General features: G+C 44.2%; 1 protein-coding gene across 1 annotated transcript in view; it reads right to left on the reverse strand.

Moving 5' to 3' along the window:
• The window catches only part of MSH6 (mutS homolog 6), a 163,117-nt gene that overhangs the window by 54,391 nt on the left and 91,719 nt on the right, over nt 1–17,007 (reverse strand). The window contains exons 6-7 of the mRNA XM_085612737.1: nt 9,600–9,717; nt 5,781–5,870 (exon numbers count right to left, since the gene is read on the reverse strand). Of these exons, the coding sequence (XP_085468863.1) occupies nt 5,781–5,870; nt 9,600–9,717 (208 nt within the window). The remainder of the gene's footprint in view (nt 1–5,780; nt 5,871–9,599; nt 9,718–17,007) is intronic.

Here is a 17,007-nt window from a genome sequence, read left to right on the forward strand (position 1 = left end):
TCTGTTCAGTATCTCATTGTGGGGTGGTTTTGTTTCACTGTAGCTCAAATAAAAAATCCTCCTCTAAGGACTCTTTATGGATGTCCATCCCATGGTGCTGTGCAGCTCTAGCAATGTGCTCCTGATAGGACAGATTGTCATCAGGTGTAGATGGCCTGGCAAGGTAAATATCTAGGTCTGTATCCTGTGGAGGATCAACTGTATAATCCATCCAAGGATCTATTGGTAACTAATTTTCATCATCCTCAGTATCACCTGCATAAAGGTGAGGCAGAGGAGACTGATGGGGTGTGATGTGTATAGGATCAAGCTGTGGTGGAGGGTGTAGGAGGAGGAGATGGTAGTGTGTGGAAAGGACTAGTACCCACATTTTTCCTCTTCAATTCTATCTTATAAGAGCTGTCTTCATCAGGAAGCTTGTGTTTGGATGGTGGTTTAACGTGAATATGCCCGGTGTTAGGATTAATATAGAGTTTTAGATTCGGATCCGACTTAGGTGGTACAACGTCCAAGTTTGGAACTGGTTGCGTTATGGGCAGCTCTGTAGTTTTAGGCACCAAAGCTTTCGGAGCCTACCTGCAATGTCCTTTTGGCACTGAAGATTTCAGCTCCAAGGAATGTTTCTTTAGTTTCGTTGTCGAAGGTTTTGGCTCCAAGCAGATTTTGTGCTTCGAGCCTGGAGTTTTCAGCTCGGAAAAGGTTTTTGGCCGGCTCGGTCCCAAGACAGAAGGCTTGGCAGTGTGTTTCGTGTCGAGCCGGAGTGGCTCGAAAATATTATCGGTGCCGACCTTGGCCAGGAGGCAGAAGTGGTGCCGAAGCCTTAGGCTTTTTGCTTGCTGCACATCATAGCCAGAGGACAATCTGCAAATCAGATTCTAAGTCAGACGCCGCTGAGAATTCCTCTTGCTCAGAGTCTTCGCCTAAGAGATCCGGTGTGTCGTCTACCTGCTATCTATCGACATCTAGCTCGACGATCACACAGTTTTCTTCGATCTGAAGGATCAGCACACGTCACAGTCTTGTTCTTTGTGCTCTGGAGACAAGCACAAGTTACACACCTGATGTAAGTCCATACGCTGATACTTCGAGTGGTACAGGGGGCAGAAATCGAACGGAGTCCGATCCATCTACAAGGAGCAGGACAGACACAGATAGGCCAGAAGGCCAGCCGCAAATTAACATCCGGAGCAACACTAGATGGCAGTAGTATGCAAAGCATGTGATCTACAGCTCACATGCCTAGATTCCACTCGCCATTTTCACACTTTGTCCCAGCCGCTTCATAAGGTGACCCGTGGTTCGGCGTGTCGTGCCAAGAACAAGTCAAATGCCATTTTGGTGCCACGTCACGCTCCCAAAATAAATCCACAGGTCTCCTCGTAGCGTATTCAAAATACAGTTTATTGAAGGATTGCAACACAAATTCACACCAATGCGTTTGAGAGCGGCGTCTCCGAAACCAGGACATTGCAATGCTCGTACCTGTGAGCAACTCATGCATCAAGTTTGCTCTGGGACACACAGTATGCACATGAAACTTTGAATTATGGACGTGGAGGTGTTACTTCTCAAAATCTGGTCACCCTAGCCTACTGGCTCTGGCAATGCCTTTTGTTCATGCTTTTACAGCATCTGCATTGGCAATGCTGTGCAACATACAAAAAAAAAAAAAAAAAGGTGTGATTAAGTTGCACGTTATAACACATGTATGACGTAGTCGCTTGTAATTTTTTTTTTTTTTAATGTACCAATCCGGATAGATAAGTGAAGTTAAAAAAAAAAAAAAAAAAAACAACATTTGCAATGAAACAGGTCTCACATTACTGTAAGTTTGAGCTATTGGCGTTGCAATACTATTTGCAACGCAAGCAGCTCAAACTTTCAGTAATTCAAGGCGTATTGCATTTCAAATGCTGATTTTCAGTATTTTTTTAAAACATTCTCTCCGCCCAGAAGCTGCAATTTCAAATTTAAAAAAATGTCTGAAAAAGACATTTGCAGCCAAAGATTTTTTTTGTTTTTTAGATCCATTTCACAGGGGAACAAATAAAGATGAGGAACGAGGTTAAGAGCCATTTGTTGAAGTAATGGGTTTCAGCAAGTGAGGAGGAGTGAGACAGAGTGAATAAGAGGAAGAAAGAGAGGGGGAGGGGCAGTGGAAGAGCACGAGAAGTGAACATTGTTTGAAGAAAGAAGGAAAAAAAAAATGAAAGTAGCGCTTCACTTGCAAACTCTGTAAAATGGAATTAATGTGTTTTGTTGTGAATAAAACGATTAAAAGTCTACACGCTTCACCCATCATACTCAAAAACACAAATACATGAACTAATTCCCAGAAACCTAAAATTAAGTCACATTTGAGGAGGGAGGCACATGTACGAACTGGGTTGCACATCGAGACAGCATAGTAGAAAGCACCGGGTGCTAGAGTATAGTTTAGAGGGAGGACCCCGAAAACGGAACTAGCAAAGTATGGCTGGAGACACCAAGGTAAGGCATTGGTGAAGTAGCTGGAAACAGGTTCCAAAAGAGAGGCAGAACACACACAGCTAAACGGCTGGTATTTTGGTGCCACCTTCTATTGACTGAGTAGGTATTTCTGTGGGTGTTCTTAGTGACTGCACTTATGCAGTCTGTTACATGTCTCTGTGCAGGTGAGCTATGAAGCCATATCCACCTAATTTGCAATGGTAGCTACAATAAATTTCCGAGTTCCAGACCATAGTCCCCCCCCACCCGCACCTCCCTCACCCCAGGTGTGGCTAGGCTGTGCCCGCTCAGACACCCAACCCTTATAGCTGCCAAGGTTTTAGGTTGCTTTGTGTGACATTTTTCATAATTTCATTATAATTAGGAGTGACATTTTAACGACTATGAGTGACATTTTCTTATGTCGGTCAATTGTCCTACCACATTGACAGTGGCTCCCGCTATACGAGTGCAGTAGTATCACTGCTTAGCCTGCCCAGGTAGAGGGGCCCGATTTCCCTGCTTAGCTCAAAGCCGCTGTTCTTCCTGCCCTTGCAGCCAAAGTCTTGTATGCTTGGTGGTACGGGGAAAATCAACACACTGCTCTCGCCCTGCAAGGGGGAGTAGCCGGTATTACAGTCCCAATCCTGTGGTGCCGCTATCAATGCTGTCCCAATTTACCAGGAGGGCAGAGGTGGCGTTTTCACCTGCCCCGCAAATATGCAATGTAATCTAGGGCCATGGCGGCCAGAAGTGTAGAGATGCCCGCCGCCTGTTAAAATTACCCCAAAGCCAAGCGCTCCGGCCCAGTTGGCAGCACATGACACGCAACTCTAGGACAGCCACCGCGTCAACATGGGGTATTATTTTAGGGGTCAGCCTCATGCTGGGATACAATTGGCCGGGCGGCAGCCTGAGAGTGTGCTGGGGCGTGGATTACGTGGTGTCGCGAAAAACTACAGTGTGGCGTCACATAGAATTAGAAGTGTGAATTGCACTAAGGACATTTTTATTAAAAGTCTGACTCACCTTGCGAGCCGTGGCATTTCGCTTTAACAGACTGCCAAGTGGCCGCAACGACTGTCTCCTGGGGCAAACGGCCCTGCCACCTGGGCGTTCACACTCGGCTCACCAGAGCAGCTCAGTGGTGTGATCTGGACTGGCTCCAGCGGCCGCCGCGCTCCCTGGAGTTGGGTCCGATCGCAGCAGCGCGGAGGATCTTCACCGATTTTAATATTTTATTGCAGCCTCCAGAACATTATTTTGAGGAACTCCAGCCTAAGCATCCCGTAGCGCTCGCGCCACTTTTAAGCCGGCCCATGAGTGCGGACGTCACGGTAGCCATTGGGCACGGTCTATCCTGACGTCAGACGCATGGAGGGAATGCTGTGCCGTCATGTCGGAAATAGCTTATAGTTACTTTATAGCACTGCAGCTCAGTAAAGTCAACCCCCAAGCATGCTGGAAGCTGTGTGCCTTCCAGGGCACAGCTGCCAATCTAGTTTTTTGTTTAAATCACGCAGCATTACTGAATTATTTAGCAGCGCTATGTCTTCATGACAGCCGAGGCAGGCTATGCCACATATACGTGACTGCATTTCAGTGCATTGATGGGGATCACCACACTGAAATGCGTTAGCGTCACTCCTGATGTGTGACACTTGGCAGGGCTGCCAACCCACCGGGTCTTGCAGCCGGGTCCTGCCGCAGCTGCGCCCTACGGTAACCATTGTCCCCAGCAGCAACATGAGTGCTTCCTGTTGACGCAGACTGCGAGAGACCGAGGCCAAAACAGTGGACCTGCAGTAAAAACTACGTGCAGCCCCATGGAAATGGATGAAAAACTACAGTGCCAGAGTGCGGAGAGAAGAGGCCAGAAAAAAAGACTAGCGACAGTGATGGTAAAAAGAAATGTGGTAAATCTGAGATGGCGGCCCACATGATTAACTCAGAGCAAGACAGTGAGGATATGCAGAGAAAGGTGGTGGAGAAGTTGCAGGAACAGGAGCAATTTTTCACCCGGAAGAAGGGCACCACTCGCAGAAACAAGGCACGCGGCCGCTTTTGTTAAAGCGTGCCACAATTTTTTTAAAAACATTTTTCTGGGGGATAAATCAGCAAGTTTGATCTGGCAAAAGCAGAGTTCGGCGTGAAATGCTCCGTGGTTGGGGGGGGTGGTGGGCGGGCGTTTGGGAGGATGCGGCAGTTGAAGTGAGGAGGGGCACCCAGAGGACCCATAACGAATGTATGACTTTACAACGCATTCCGTTGTAACGCATGCCTTTATCACGCATGCGTTACAACGCGAATGCTATCACCACGAATATCCTTTGCCACGAAAATGCCTTTAACACGCATACTTTTACAACGATTTTCGTTGTTATATTATGCGTGTTAATGGCATTTTCTTGACAAAAGATATTGCACTTATCTACTCTTTAAATTTTTCCCTTGTGTGACACCACCCCCTCATTTCCCCTTACCTCTCCTCGATCTTCCTAGGTGACCTTCCACGTCGTTAAGAGGAAGCGGAAGTGTCCTTCCGTTTCCTCCAACGACGTGGATTGCCTCCATATCTCTCTTTAATTGACAGAATCAGGTAAGTTTTTTTCATATTTTATTATTGGGGTGCCCCCCCAGCCCTCTTTTTTAATCCCACTTTTTTGGGGGGGGGGGGGGGCGGGGAGACCTCCCCAACCCCCCCCTTTTTTTTCTTTTAACTTTAGCACACATGACTTTACTACGAATTTTGTAGTAAAGGCTTTTCGTTGTAACCACGCATGCGTTGTAATGCATGCGTGGTTATGGTTATGCGTGGAAACGTCCGCGTTGTAGTGGCCGTTTCCCCCTATAACGAGCGTGCAAGCCGCAAATGTAAATCCTAAACATAAGCAACGCGTGTTTTTCACTATACACGTTGTACCACCTTTATTCCCTATGCATCCTTTTACTATAATTTCCTTCACTTTTTAAGGAAGTTTTAGATAACTTGAAACTAAACGGTCATCGTTTTTTAAACTAGTGTTTGCTACATTAGATTTATATCCACTGTAAACTCAAGCTATATTAAAGTATAATTGGTTAGAGCAAGATATAATTTCAGACTGCAAGACAAATTTGGGGCTATCGAAAAAGCAATATAGATTGTTAGCAATCAACAAGTTCATGGCTTAGGCAATTAAGCACAGATCTTCAGACTCCGAGGTGCCAATAGAACTTTGAGATGCAATGTGTATGCTGACGTTCATTTGTTTTGGCCAACTTGCAGACAACGAAACACTCATTTTCAAGCAGGTTAAGCGTAGGCATACCTAGCTCATCAAGAAGCACGAGTGAATGTCCTGTTGCATGATGCAGAATACTTGATGTCTCACTCAACTCCACAAAAAATGTGCTTTCACCTAAAAACGACAAAAAAAGATCTAGTAATACTTTTGAAATTAACTGCTGCTAATTGATACGGATTTAAACTATCTGTTCTCAACAATGTAAACATCTTAACATATTAAACATACAAGAGAAATCTAGTTTTTACTATCATGTTTGTGGAATTCTCAGAGTCGAAAATTAGTATTTAGCATTGAACTCACTCCCCCAAAAAAGGTGCCATATCCGTGCTATATCAGTTGGCAGCAAAATAGTAAAATTTGCTAGGAAGAAATGTAAAGTTGTGGGCATCTGTCCATTTTACAAAACAAGCAGTAGAGCTAGTTTATAAATGAAAGTGACTCCTCAGTAACTGATGAGTTTAGGCACTCAGTAACTTCTGCAGGCACATTCATTAATCCTTGCATACCGATTCCTGAATTCACCCATCCACAATAAAACCTGCAGATCAACTCAGAAGCACTGCAAGAGAAATTCATAGAAAAACAGCAGAAAGAAGAAAAAATCTGCCCCTAAATGGGCTTGCAATAAAAAAGTGAAAAATAAATAAACACAGCAGCACATGGCCATCTTGGAATGCTACTATGCATTCTGTATACCTAGTGTAATTAAAATTTCCCCCAAAAGGTTTCTTCTATTATCCTATGCTTTTCACAAATAGGTCAGGCCCACTATCTTTGTTTTACATTTTCATAATAAACAGATCAAACTACAACACCTGACATGACTTTTCTCAATGAAACAATCAAGTCTACAGTTTTTATCGTGGGACTATCACCGTAACTAAATAAGATCCACTGTATTGAGCATAACCTTTTCTACGAGAAAGCCATAACGTATACGGTTAGCAACACAAAATAAATCCCTCCTAAACGAACGGCTTATGAAGGATGAGCAGTGCGAATCTTCTACAGCAAGGTTTGACAGAGGGCGATACTAAACACAAAACTCTTGCCTAGTATTTTAAAATGTGAGATTCCATGGAACAACAAAAAGACTATACAGACTTTTAAGACAGTAAAAGATTAACCCCCCGTAAAGGCTAACAAGTAACATATGCTGTTCACAATAAATAAATCAGTCCTCTTGGCTTTGTCATAACATTTGATAATGAATAGATCAGCCTTGATCACATGCTTGTCAACAAACGAATCCAGCCTATTACAATGTACATAAGCTTTTCTGCAAGGCAGCAAAAAGATAAATAAATAAATAAATAATAAAATCAATACACAAAGTGAACACTTTCTGCCCAATCAAATCTTGCAGAGAGATAGCTCAGCATGTGGCAAAACCCAAAAACAGTCTGAGGAGCGCTTCTTAAAGCATTTTCTGGTTATCACCCAAGATATGGTGACAGATTGACTATCCAGTCTGAGTTTCCCATACTTTTATTACCAGGCGGCAGGGTTGGGAAAAGGGAATGGGACCGTGATTAATTATGAGAGTCAATTTTCCTGACTCTCACATTTGAAGTATTTATGATATTTCTCGAAGTAATAGCAATTATCTGGAGTGCAAGTGGGGATGAAAAAAGATACAACCCTAAAGGCTTGGAGCCAGTCCTAAAAGCTGAACCTAAAAAGTGTATTCGAAGTATAGATTTTGACACCTTGGTCCAATAGTTGGGTATATCTACCTTATGACAAATTAATACTCCATCAAGGAGTCATTGGAGACTTTCTTCCCCAAATCGCAGATTTAGCTGAATAGTTCAATACTCAATATTTAATGCCTTTGAATACCACACAGTTTGTACGATGGACTTCTAAATAACTGAATTTAGGGGCTAGCATATTAAACACTTGTACAACCCCAAAACATTCTGCAGCATTTATGTAGTAGGCACTAGAATTTCTCTAATACTGGCCCTGCTATTTTCTGTAACTGCATTTCGGTGAACTTGGACTCCTACTGTTTGCCAAGCATCAGACCATTAAAGAGAGGGCTCATAAAACGTTGCAGGCAATACTAGCCTTTTGACTTTTTCTGGCTTGCCGGAAAGAGCCTGCAAGGGTCTCAGAACTACTGAGCATTGTCTTAAGGAATCCACCTTGCGGAGTTCCAGAAAGCTGTGCCAACTTGATTTACTTACAGTACTCAGCATCCTCTTTCTTCACATGACACTCCATCTTCTAGTCTACAGTAGGTTACACAAGGCGAGACAGGAATCCAGGATTGGCCTCAGCCAAAGGTTTTGTCCTGCACTGTTATGGCTTTCTTCGATGTACAGATGATGGATGAGTTACGGACTCAAGTGGGAATTATTTGTCCAATGTTGGAGGCACAGGATAAAGCCTCATCCAACCATGGTTCTAAGTATGGCAGTTGCCTCATCCCTCCTTTGTCAATGGTTCTGGGTCTATTTGTGCATGCCGGTAAGCTTTAGGCCGGTGTTAACCCGCCAAGGTGGGAATGTATATTTGCAATTCAGAGCCCAGCAGAAGCACACGGTTATCGGTGATATCCCAAAACATAGAAAAGCAGAGGTTTGAGTAGGAGTGTTACTAGAGCATAGCAAGCCATCTCTGAACGAAGGGAAGGGGTAGAACAGACAAGACTGAAGTTCAATGCTGCAAGGTTTGGCAAAGCCATCTCTGTATTGAAGAGTTGTATGCCCATATATTCATGCCTTATTGGCTATTATGTTGCATATACTGGGGAATACCACGTTTTAAATATTCGAATATGTGGCCTGGGTCTATACACTATTCGCCCAATTACTATCTATTGTTTCACCAAACTATCTAACTATAGGTTATTTAGGTATGAATTTATTTTGTTCAGATAAACCTCATTAGGGTAGCAAAGTATGTGTGATACATTTAACTTGTGAATAGGTGCAATACAACTATTGGGCCCTTGCAAATCAATCTGGTAGAAAAATATTTTTAACACTAATATCAAGAAAAGAAATCCAAACCCTTATACAATTCTCCAATTAAAAGGCATAAAACATTTACTTCCTACAACTCATCCTGCCAATTGTAGCTGTGCCTGAGCAAGACAGCAAATGAGCACAAAGCAGTATCTAACTTATATAGTAGGCATTTGGACACAAGAATATTTACCTAGACATGATGAGCACACACATCCTAACATGCCTCTAAAAACACCAATCTGCAACTGAAGGGTGCAGGAAGTATTTGTATCTTTACCATTGCAATTGTACACCATAGGTGTGGGAGAACTTAGCAGTAGTGGCAGGATATACAGATGGAGGAGAAAAAAAAAAAAAAAAGAGTAGCCATACATTTACCAGAGCAGCAACTATGATCATAGGGAATGGAATAAGCTTCATTCAAAGCATAATCTGTATTCATTCATTTGAAGTGGCAAGTCAAAGTTCATATTTAGCGAATGCATATGGGGAACACTACTACTGTTGAAATGGGCCAACAAAACTTTGAATGCAGCAGACAAGTGTTTAGGTTTTAGAAGGCGGAATAGACTGATGTTTGCTAGGTACAACTGTGCCAAAGTTCTGCCTTTCACCGCTTCCTCACTTTGGCATAAGCGTAGTCAAACAGATTCTTCTGGATTCATCCCGACCATACACATCCAATTAATAGTGGGACTGAGAATACAAGCATGCACATTCATACAGAGAGTACTCATGGAAGACCCAAAAAGAGTTCAGGGAATCTCCATTTGCATAATGTATAAACAGCCTGTGGAGAACGCAGATTCTCCGATTGTACTTATGCACACCCATTTTAGAAACAAAAATGCAATACACTCACCCGACATGATTCTGTCTGAGGCTCCAAGTCTCGTAAATACCCTATCAACAGGAGTAAGTCTGCAAGCTTCAGCAGGTACATAACATCCCAATTGAGCCATGATGACGACAAGACCAGCCTGTACAGACATTAAAGTCAAAGAAGTGAATCACTTTCCATATCACTCTATATTCAGCTATCCAATTTCACTCTTACATATTACTACAAATATTAAATTTTTAATTTCATCTATACAAAATCTTAACATGATCTTGGAAGAGAAGTAGTCCTCAGGTCAGGCATGTGCCTTTTGCATATATGGAGTCAATCTGTACAGTAGTTCCTGACAAAATTGCAGTTAAAAGTACATACATATCAATATGCGCGCACCGTGCGTGCACCGTGCGCGAGCGTAATTCTGATTGGTGGTTACAGGTCAGTCAACATTCGAATCGGTTGAAATCAGGAAGTGTTGTCCGCCATTTTGTTTGTTTTGGGTGGGACACTGAAAAAGAGAGGAGGCGAACGTGAAAAGGGGGCAGAATTACTTGAAATTTGGCAGAGAGGTAGCCATAAGGTCAAGGAAGTGCCTTTTGCAGGTCTGGTGTAAATCTGTTCAGTATTTCCTGAGAAAATAGCATTTAAAAGCATAGCAATATCTATACGCGCGCAGGGTGCGCGCACCCTGCCGTGCGCGAGCGCAATTCTGATTGGCTGTTAGATGTCGGTAAACATTCTAATCGGTCGAAACCAGGAAGTGTCAGCCGCCATTTTGTCTCTCGCAGTCTGAGGGGGTGAAAAACAAAGGTGGAGAACGTGAAAAGGGGGCAGAATGGACAGTTCCTGACCCCCTAGCCTTGGTCAGGGGGTCACAGAAGGACCCCCAAGGGAGAAAAAAACAATTTTTTTTTTGTTTTTTAAATCACGAGGTGCGCACACCCTGCGCGCACGGCACGAACTGCGAACCGTGGGCGCTCGGTGCACGAAGCGCACCGAGCGCACACAGAGCGCGCGCACCTCGCGATTTAAAAAAAAAAAAAAAAAAAAACGTTTTTATTTTTAAGGTTTTTCTAACAAATTAAAAAAACATAACTTAGCATTTAAAAAAACGTACAAATTCAATGAAAAAACCATAGGTTTCACACATGTTATAGTTAGCTGGACATTTCACTCGTAAAAAACAATGAAATTCCCCCGTTATAGTTACTGCAGGCAACTATAACTCACGCGACCGCAATCCTCTGCTGATGACGTCAGATATTACATCACTGATGACATATGTGTCTTTCTGAAAAATAAATATTTGTAATATATGTATAGCTAAAGATTAATGGAAGAAGACATGGGTAAATAAGTGTCTAAATACAGTGATGTAATCTCTGACGTCATCAGCAGAGGATTGCGGTCGCGTGAGTTATAGTTGCCTGCAGTAACTATAACGGGGGAATTTCATTGGTTTTTTACGAGTGAAATGTCCAGCTAACTATAACATGTGTGAAACCTATGGTTTTTTAAGTGAATTTGCAAGGTTTTTTAAATGCTAATTCGGAACTATAACGTGTGTGAAACCTATGTTTTTTTCAGTGAATATATATATATATATATATATATATATTATATTTATTATCTACTGGCGGTCGCCAGTAGATCGTTCTAGTTAGGACCGTGTTTACATAGGAAATCCGCAACATTCTATTTGGAATAACTTTGGTGCCGGTTAACGAATCCTCGCGAAATTTACAAAATAGGTGGGGCGCTCCGCTCCGCTCTTACCCTTAAAGTCTCGGGGGGATTCGCCAAGCGGGGGCTGAGAAAAAAGGGGGGTCCCAAAACGTGTTTTCCCCATGCAATTTTCCATAGGGACCTTTAGTCCAAGGTACAGCCCGAACGGCTGAACAGAATTACTTGAAATTTGGCAAAGAGGTAGTCCTCAGCTCAGGGATGTGCCTTTTGCATATATGGAGTCAATCTGTTCAGTAGTTCCTGAGAAAATCAAAAGTAAAATCATATATATATATCTGGGCGGAGCCTAACCACACATCTCATCCTGAGATCTGATTGGCTGTCACCACTTCATCCAAGAAGTGTTGGCAGCCATCTTGGGACCAATATACATGATAGCACCTCATTAAAAAGCATTGCAGTTAATAGAAGGTTTTAAGACTTTAGTTACATTATAAATCATTTGTTGATGGTACCATACTCATTTAAGGAATTGTGGTGTGTTCCAAGGTGATTTTACCATGTGAAAAAGCCTTCTGCTGTGATATCATGAACCATGTTTTAGAGAAAACTATTTTCTCATGCTTTTCCCACAGGGGTTTGGAAGGTGATCTATAAGCTAAACTGAGAGCATATTTTCTGTAAATTCACATTATCTTTCATGTCAGTCATGTGAGAATGAAGTCTGACATTATCAGTAAAACATGTACATCCAACAAGGGCAGAGACTGTCAGTTGATTCCTTTGTGTTCTACTGCAGCTTCCCAGAGTGTTCTAAAGAACAACTAGAGCGCTAACAGTCTTACTTATGACAAACGTATGGCACACCTGAAGCCATCTTGATTGGAATAAAGTGGTAACACTTAAAACATTTAATTTAAAAAGGAACACAATGAGGGGGTTCATTTTGCCATAGAAATTATGATTAGTGCTGAAGAAAGAAAAATTAGGGCATATTTTGAGTGACTTCTCAAATCCTCTTCTATTTCATTAAAAAATTCTGATATGCAGACTGAAACATACACTTCTAATACTAGCAGCAGACTTCCGTGGTGAGCAGTAGCTTTACTACAGTGATCTAATGAGCAACTAGAGTGCTAACATTCAGAATTTATGGCAAATGTGTGACATATCTGAATACCTTCTTGATGGAATCAAAGTAAAAAACTGAAAGCATTTCCTACTGAGGAGACTGCAGTAAATGAGGAAATTAGGAAACTTCATAACATATAAATCTCCTAAAATGGCCACCAGAGACAAAAGAGCCCAAATGTAGCCCAAATGTAGCCCAATGACAGAAGTGTGCAAAACACTTATTTTTTGTGTATTTGCAGGTTTATATAGTGTAGACTTGTCGGGTATTGGAGTGCTTTACATGAGCATTGGTTACATCACACAAGATCAAATTCATTTTGGTTGTAGACATGGGGAGATTAAGTGATTTGACCAGAATCACAGAATGTTGTGCTGAAGCAGAAACTCCAACCTGGTTCCCCAGTTGCAAAGTCTGCAGCTCTGGAAGTAACACCACACCCTTTCCCCTTGGATGCAACATTTAATCAAGTGGTCAACTGGATAAAAAAATTAAGATTACAAATAATTTAAAAGTTCTTTGTCGCCATTTGAAAACTCAGAAAATATGTCCTTATTTTAGTTTTTTAGAGCACTAACCATAATTTTGATGCAAATAAGACCATCTCATATGTAATTTCTAAAGGAAATGCTCTAGGCATTACAGTTTTGATTACATCAAGATGACGTCAGGCGTTCCACACTTTTGTAATAAATATAGAATGTTAGCAATCTAGTTGTTCATTGGGATACTGTTGAGAGGCTGAGGCCAGGGGCACGGACTCTGAAAATTGAAGGCAGGTAGGAGAGTGCAGAGGCAACAATTTGACCACAATAGGCAGGCAGGAAGGGCAGTGGCAGCACAACAGACTATGGAGGGCAGTGGAAAGGGGGGCAGGGGCTACAAACCAACAATACAGGACTGGCAAGAGAGGCTGTGGTGATGTAATAGACCATTGTGGGCAGAAGGAAGAGGCAGTGGTCATACAACCATACATGCCAACAGACCCGTTTCAGCCAGGAAACGTCCAATGTTTTTAAGCTCAAATGGGCTTTACTTGATCTGGTTCCTGTCTACAATCTTCTCTTTTTCAATGTAACTCAAAGGGGAAAATCAATACCCCAGATTTATTTCAAAATCTCCCTCTTACCAAGTTCAAAATGTTCGCATGTATGGTACATTGGATCATGGTAGGCAGGAGGAATTGGGGTAGGGACATGGACTCGGATAACAGAGGACAGGAGGGACATTGAGAGGTGCACCAAACTGACCCTACAGGGCAGGCATCAGGGTTTGCAGCAGCACAATACACCACACAGGGCATGCGGGACGGGAGTGCAGCACAACAATCCATAGAAAGCAATAGGGAGGGGACAGGACCATGCAGATGGACAACAGACAAGAGGGGAAAGAGGCAATGGTAGCTAGCTGACCATAATGGACAGACAGGAGAGAAAGCTGCAGCATAACAGACCATAAAGGGCAGGAGGGATGGATCAGGGGCATTACAATGGAACCGACAAGCCAGGAAGGAGGGAATAGAGGTCTGCACATGGAAACAGAGGGCTGGGGGCAAGGGGGCAGGGCAAGATGACCATGGAGGTCAGGCAGGATGTGCACTAGAAACAAGACACCATGGAGAGCAACAGTGAGACTGATGGCATACACACAGACCATGGAGGGAAGGTGGGAGGGGGTCAGGAGCAGCTAGCTGACCACACAGGGAAGGTGGGAGGGGCCATGGCAGCACAGAAAACCATGCATGGCAAGCGGGAGGGTTAGTGGCAGCACAATGGCTTTGATGGGCAAGAAGGAGGGTGCAGGGGCATGCACAAAGGACCATGGAGGATAGAAGTGAGGGTCAGGACCTGGCCACAGACAAGAGAGTTCAGGGGACCGCGCGGGGCAGGCAGGAGGAGCAGTTGCAGCACAACAGACCAGGGAGGGCAGAAGGGTGTGGCAGTAAAATGGACAATGAAGGACAGGAGGAAGGGGATAGGGGCATGGCATGTGGACAGGCAGGGTGGACGTGGCAGGGACAGGTTACAGTCATCTGACAATGCTAGGCAGGTGGGAGGGGAGTGGCAGCTCAACAGAACACTCAGATAGGAGTGGCAGGTCCATGGAACATGGTGGTCAAAAAGGATGGAGCAGGGGCATGCACAAAGACATCGGAGGGCAGGGGGAAGGAGAATAGGGGCAGCAAGCTAAGCACAGCGGCTAAGTAGGAGGTCAATGATTGCCCATAGAATTGGGCAATGGAGGGCAGGAGGAGTGGACTGGTACATCATGCTAAATGGAGGGCAGTGGCAGCACATCAGACCATGCATGGCAGGAGGGGGAGGCTAGTCCATGGATTCAGACAACAGAGGATAGGGAGGAGGTGGATGGGGCAGCAAGCTAACTGTTCATAGAAGGTGGGTATTAGGAACTTTATTGTTTTTAAAATGTGTGTCTGTGCGAACTACTTAAAATATGAACAAGTATGCAGCATAATCTCACTTTTATTCAGGAAGAAGAGGACGTTTGGGACTGTGACTCCGGGCTCACTTGGCAGAAACATCCCCTGACCTTCCACCCCCATCGCAAAATGTAATGCCCGTGAAAAGGGTAGCCTCCTCCCTCCTGCCATGCATGGTCTGATGTGCTGCCACTGCCCTCCATTTAGCATGATGTACCAGTCCACTCCTCCTGCCCTCCATTACCCAATTCTATGGCCCATCATTGACCTCCTGCTTAGCCTCTGTGCTTAGCTTGCTACCCCTATTCTCCTTCCCCCTGTCCTCAGATGTCTTTGTGCATGCCCCTGTTCCATCCTTTTTGCCCACCATGTTCCATGGACCTGCCACTCCTATCTGAGTGTTCTGTTGAGCTGCCACTCCCCTCCCACCTGTCTAGCATTGTCAGATGACTGTAACCGGTCCCTGCCACCTCCACCCTGCCTGTCCACATGCCATGCCCCTATCCCCTTCCTCCTGTCCTCCATGGTCCCTTTTACTGCCACACCCTTCTGCCCTCCCTGGTCTGTTGTGCTGCAATTGCTCCTCCTGCCTGCCCCGCGCAGTCTGCTGTGAGACCCCTTCCCCTGAACTCTCGTCTGTGCCCAGTTCCTGACCGTCCCTTCTATCCTCCATGGTCCTTTGTGCATGCCCCTGCACCCTCTTTCTTGCCCATCATAGCCATGCATGGTCTTCTGTGCTGCCATGGCCCCTCCCACCTTCCCTGTGTGGTCAGCTAGCTGTCCCTGACCCCCTCCCACCTTCCCTCCGTGGTCTGTGTGTATGCCATCATAGTCTCATTGTTGCTTTCCATGGTGTGCCTTGTTTCTATTGTCCATCCTGCCTGACCTCCATGGTCATCTTGCTGCTCCTGCCCTGCCTACTTGCCCCCAGCCCTCTGTTTCCATGTGCAGACCCCTATTCCCTCCCTCCTGGCTTGTCTGTATCCATTGTAATGCCCCTGATCCGTCCCTCCTGCCCTTAATGGTCTGTTATGCTGCAGCTTTCTCTCCGGTCTGTCCATATGGTCAGCTAGCTACCATTGCCTCTTTCCCCTCTGTTCTCTGTTGTCCATGTGCATGGTCCTGTCCCCTCCCTTTTGCTTTCTATGGATTGTTGTGCTGCACTCCCGTCCCGCATGCCCTGTGTGGTGTATTGTGCTGCTGCAAACCCTGATGCTTGCCCTGTAGGGTCAGTTTGGTGCACCTCTCCATGTCCCTCCTGTCCTCCGTTATCCGAGTCCATGTCCCTATCCCAATTCCTCCTGCCTACCATGATCCAATGTACCATACTTGCGAACATTGTGAACTTGGTAAGAGGGAGATTTTGAAAAAAAACTGGGGTATTGATTTTCCCCTTTGAGTTACATTGAAAAAGAGGAGATTGTAGACAGGAGACAGATCAAATAAAGCCCATTTGAGCTTAAAAACATTGGACGTTTCCCGGTTGAAACGGGTCTGTTGGCATGTATGGTTGTACTACCACTGCCTCTTCATTCTGCCCACAATGGTCTATTATATTGCCACAGCCTCTCTTGCCAGTCCTGTATTGTTGGTTTGTTGCCCCTGCCCCCTTTCCACTGCCCTCCATAGTCTGTTGTCCTGCCACTGCCCTTCCTACCTGCCCAGTGTGGTCAAATTGTTGCCTCTGCACTCTCCTACCTGCCTTCAATTTTCAGAGTCCGTGCCCCTGGCCTCTGCCTCTCAACAGTATCCCAATGAACAACTAGATTGCTAACATTCTATATTTATTACAAAAGTGTGGAACGCCTGACGTCATCTTGATGTAATCAAAACTGTAATACCTAGAGTATTTCCTTTAGAAATTACATATATGAGAGGGTCTTTATTTGCATCAAAATTATGGTTAGTGCTCTAAAAAACTAAAATGAGGACATATTTTCTGAGTTTTCAAATAGCGACAAAAAACTTTTAAATTATTTGTAATCTTTAAGTTTTATCCAGTTGACCACTTGATTAAATGTTGCACCTAGGGGAGAGGATGTGGTGTTACTTCCAGAGCTGCAGACTTTGCAACTGGGGAACCAGGTTGGATTTTCTGCTTCAGCTCAACATTCTGCGATTCTGGTCAAATCACTTAATCTCCCCATGTCTACAACCAAAATGAATTTGATCTT

Source organism: Triturus cristatus, chromosome 6 (assembly GCF_964204655.1).
Source record: "Triturus cristatus chromosome 6, aTriCri1.1, whole genome shotgun sequence".
NCBI classification, from domain to species: Eukaryota; Metazoa; Chordata; class Amphibia; order Caudata; family Salamandridae; genus Triturus; species Triturus cristatus.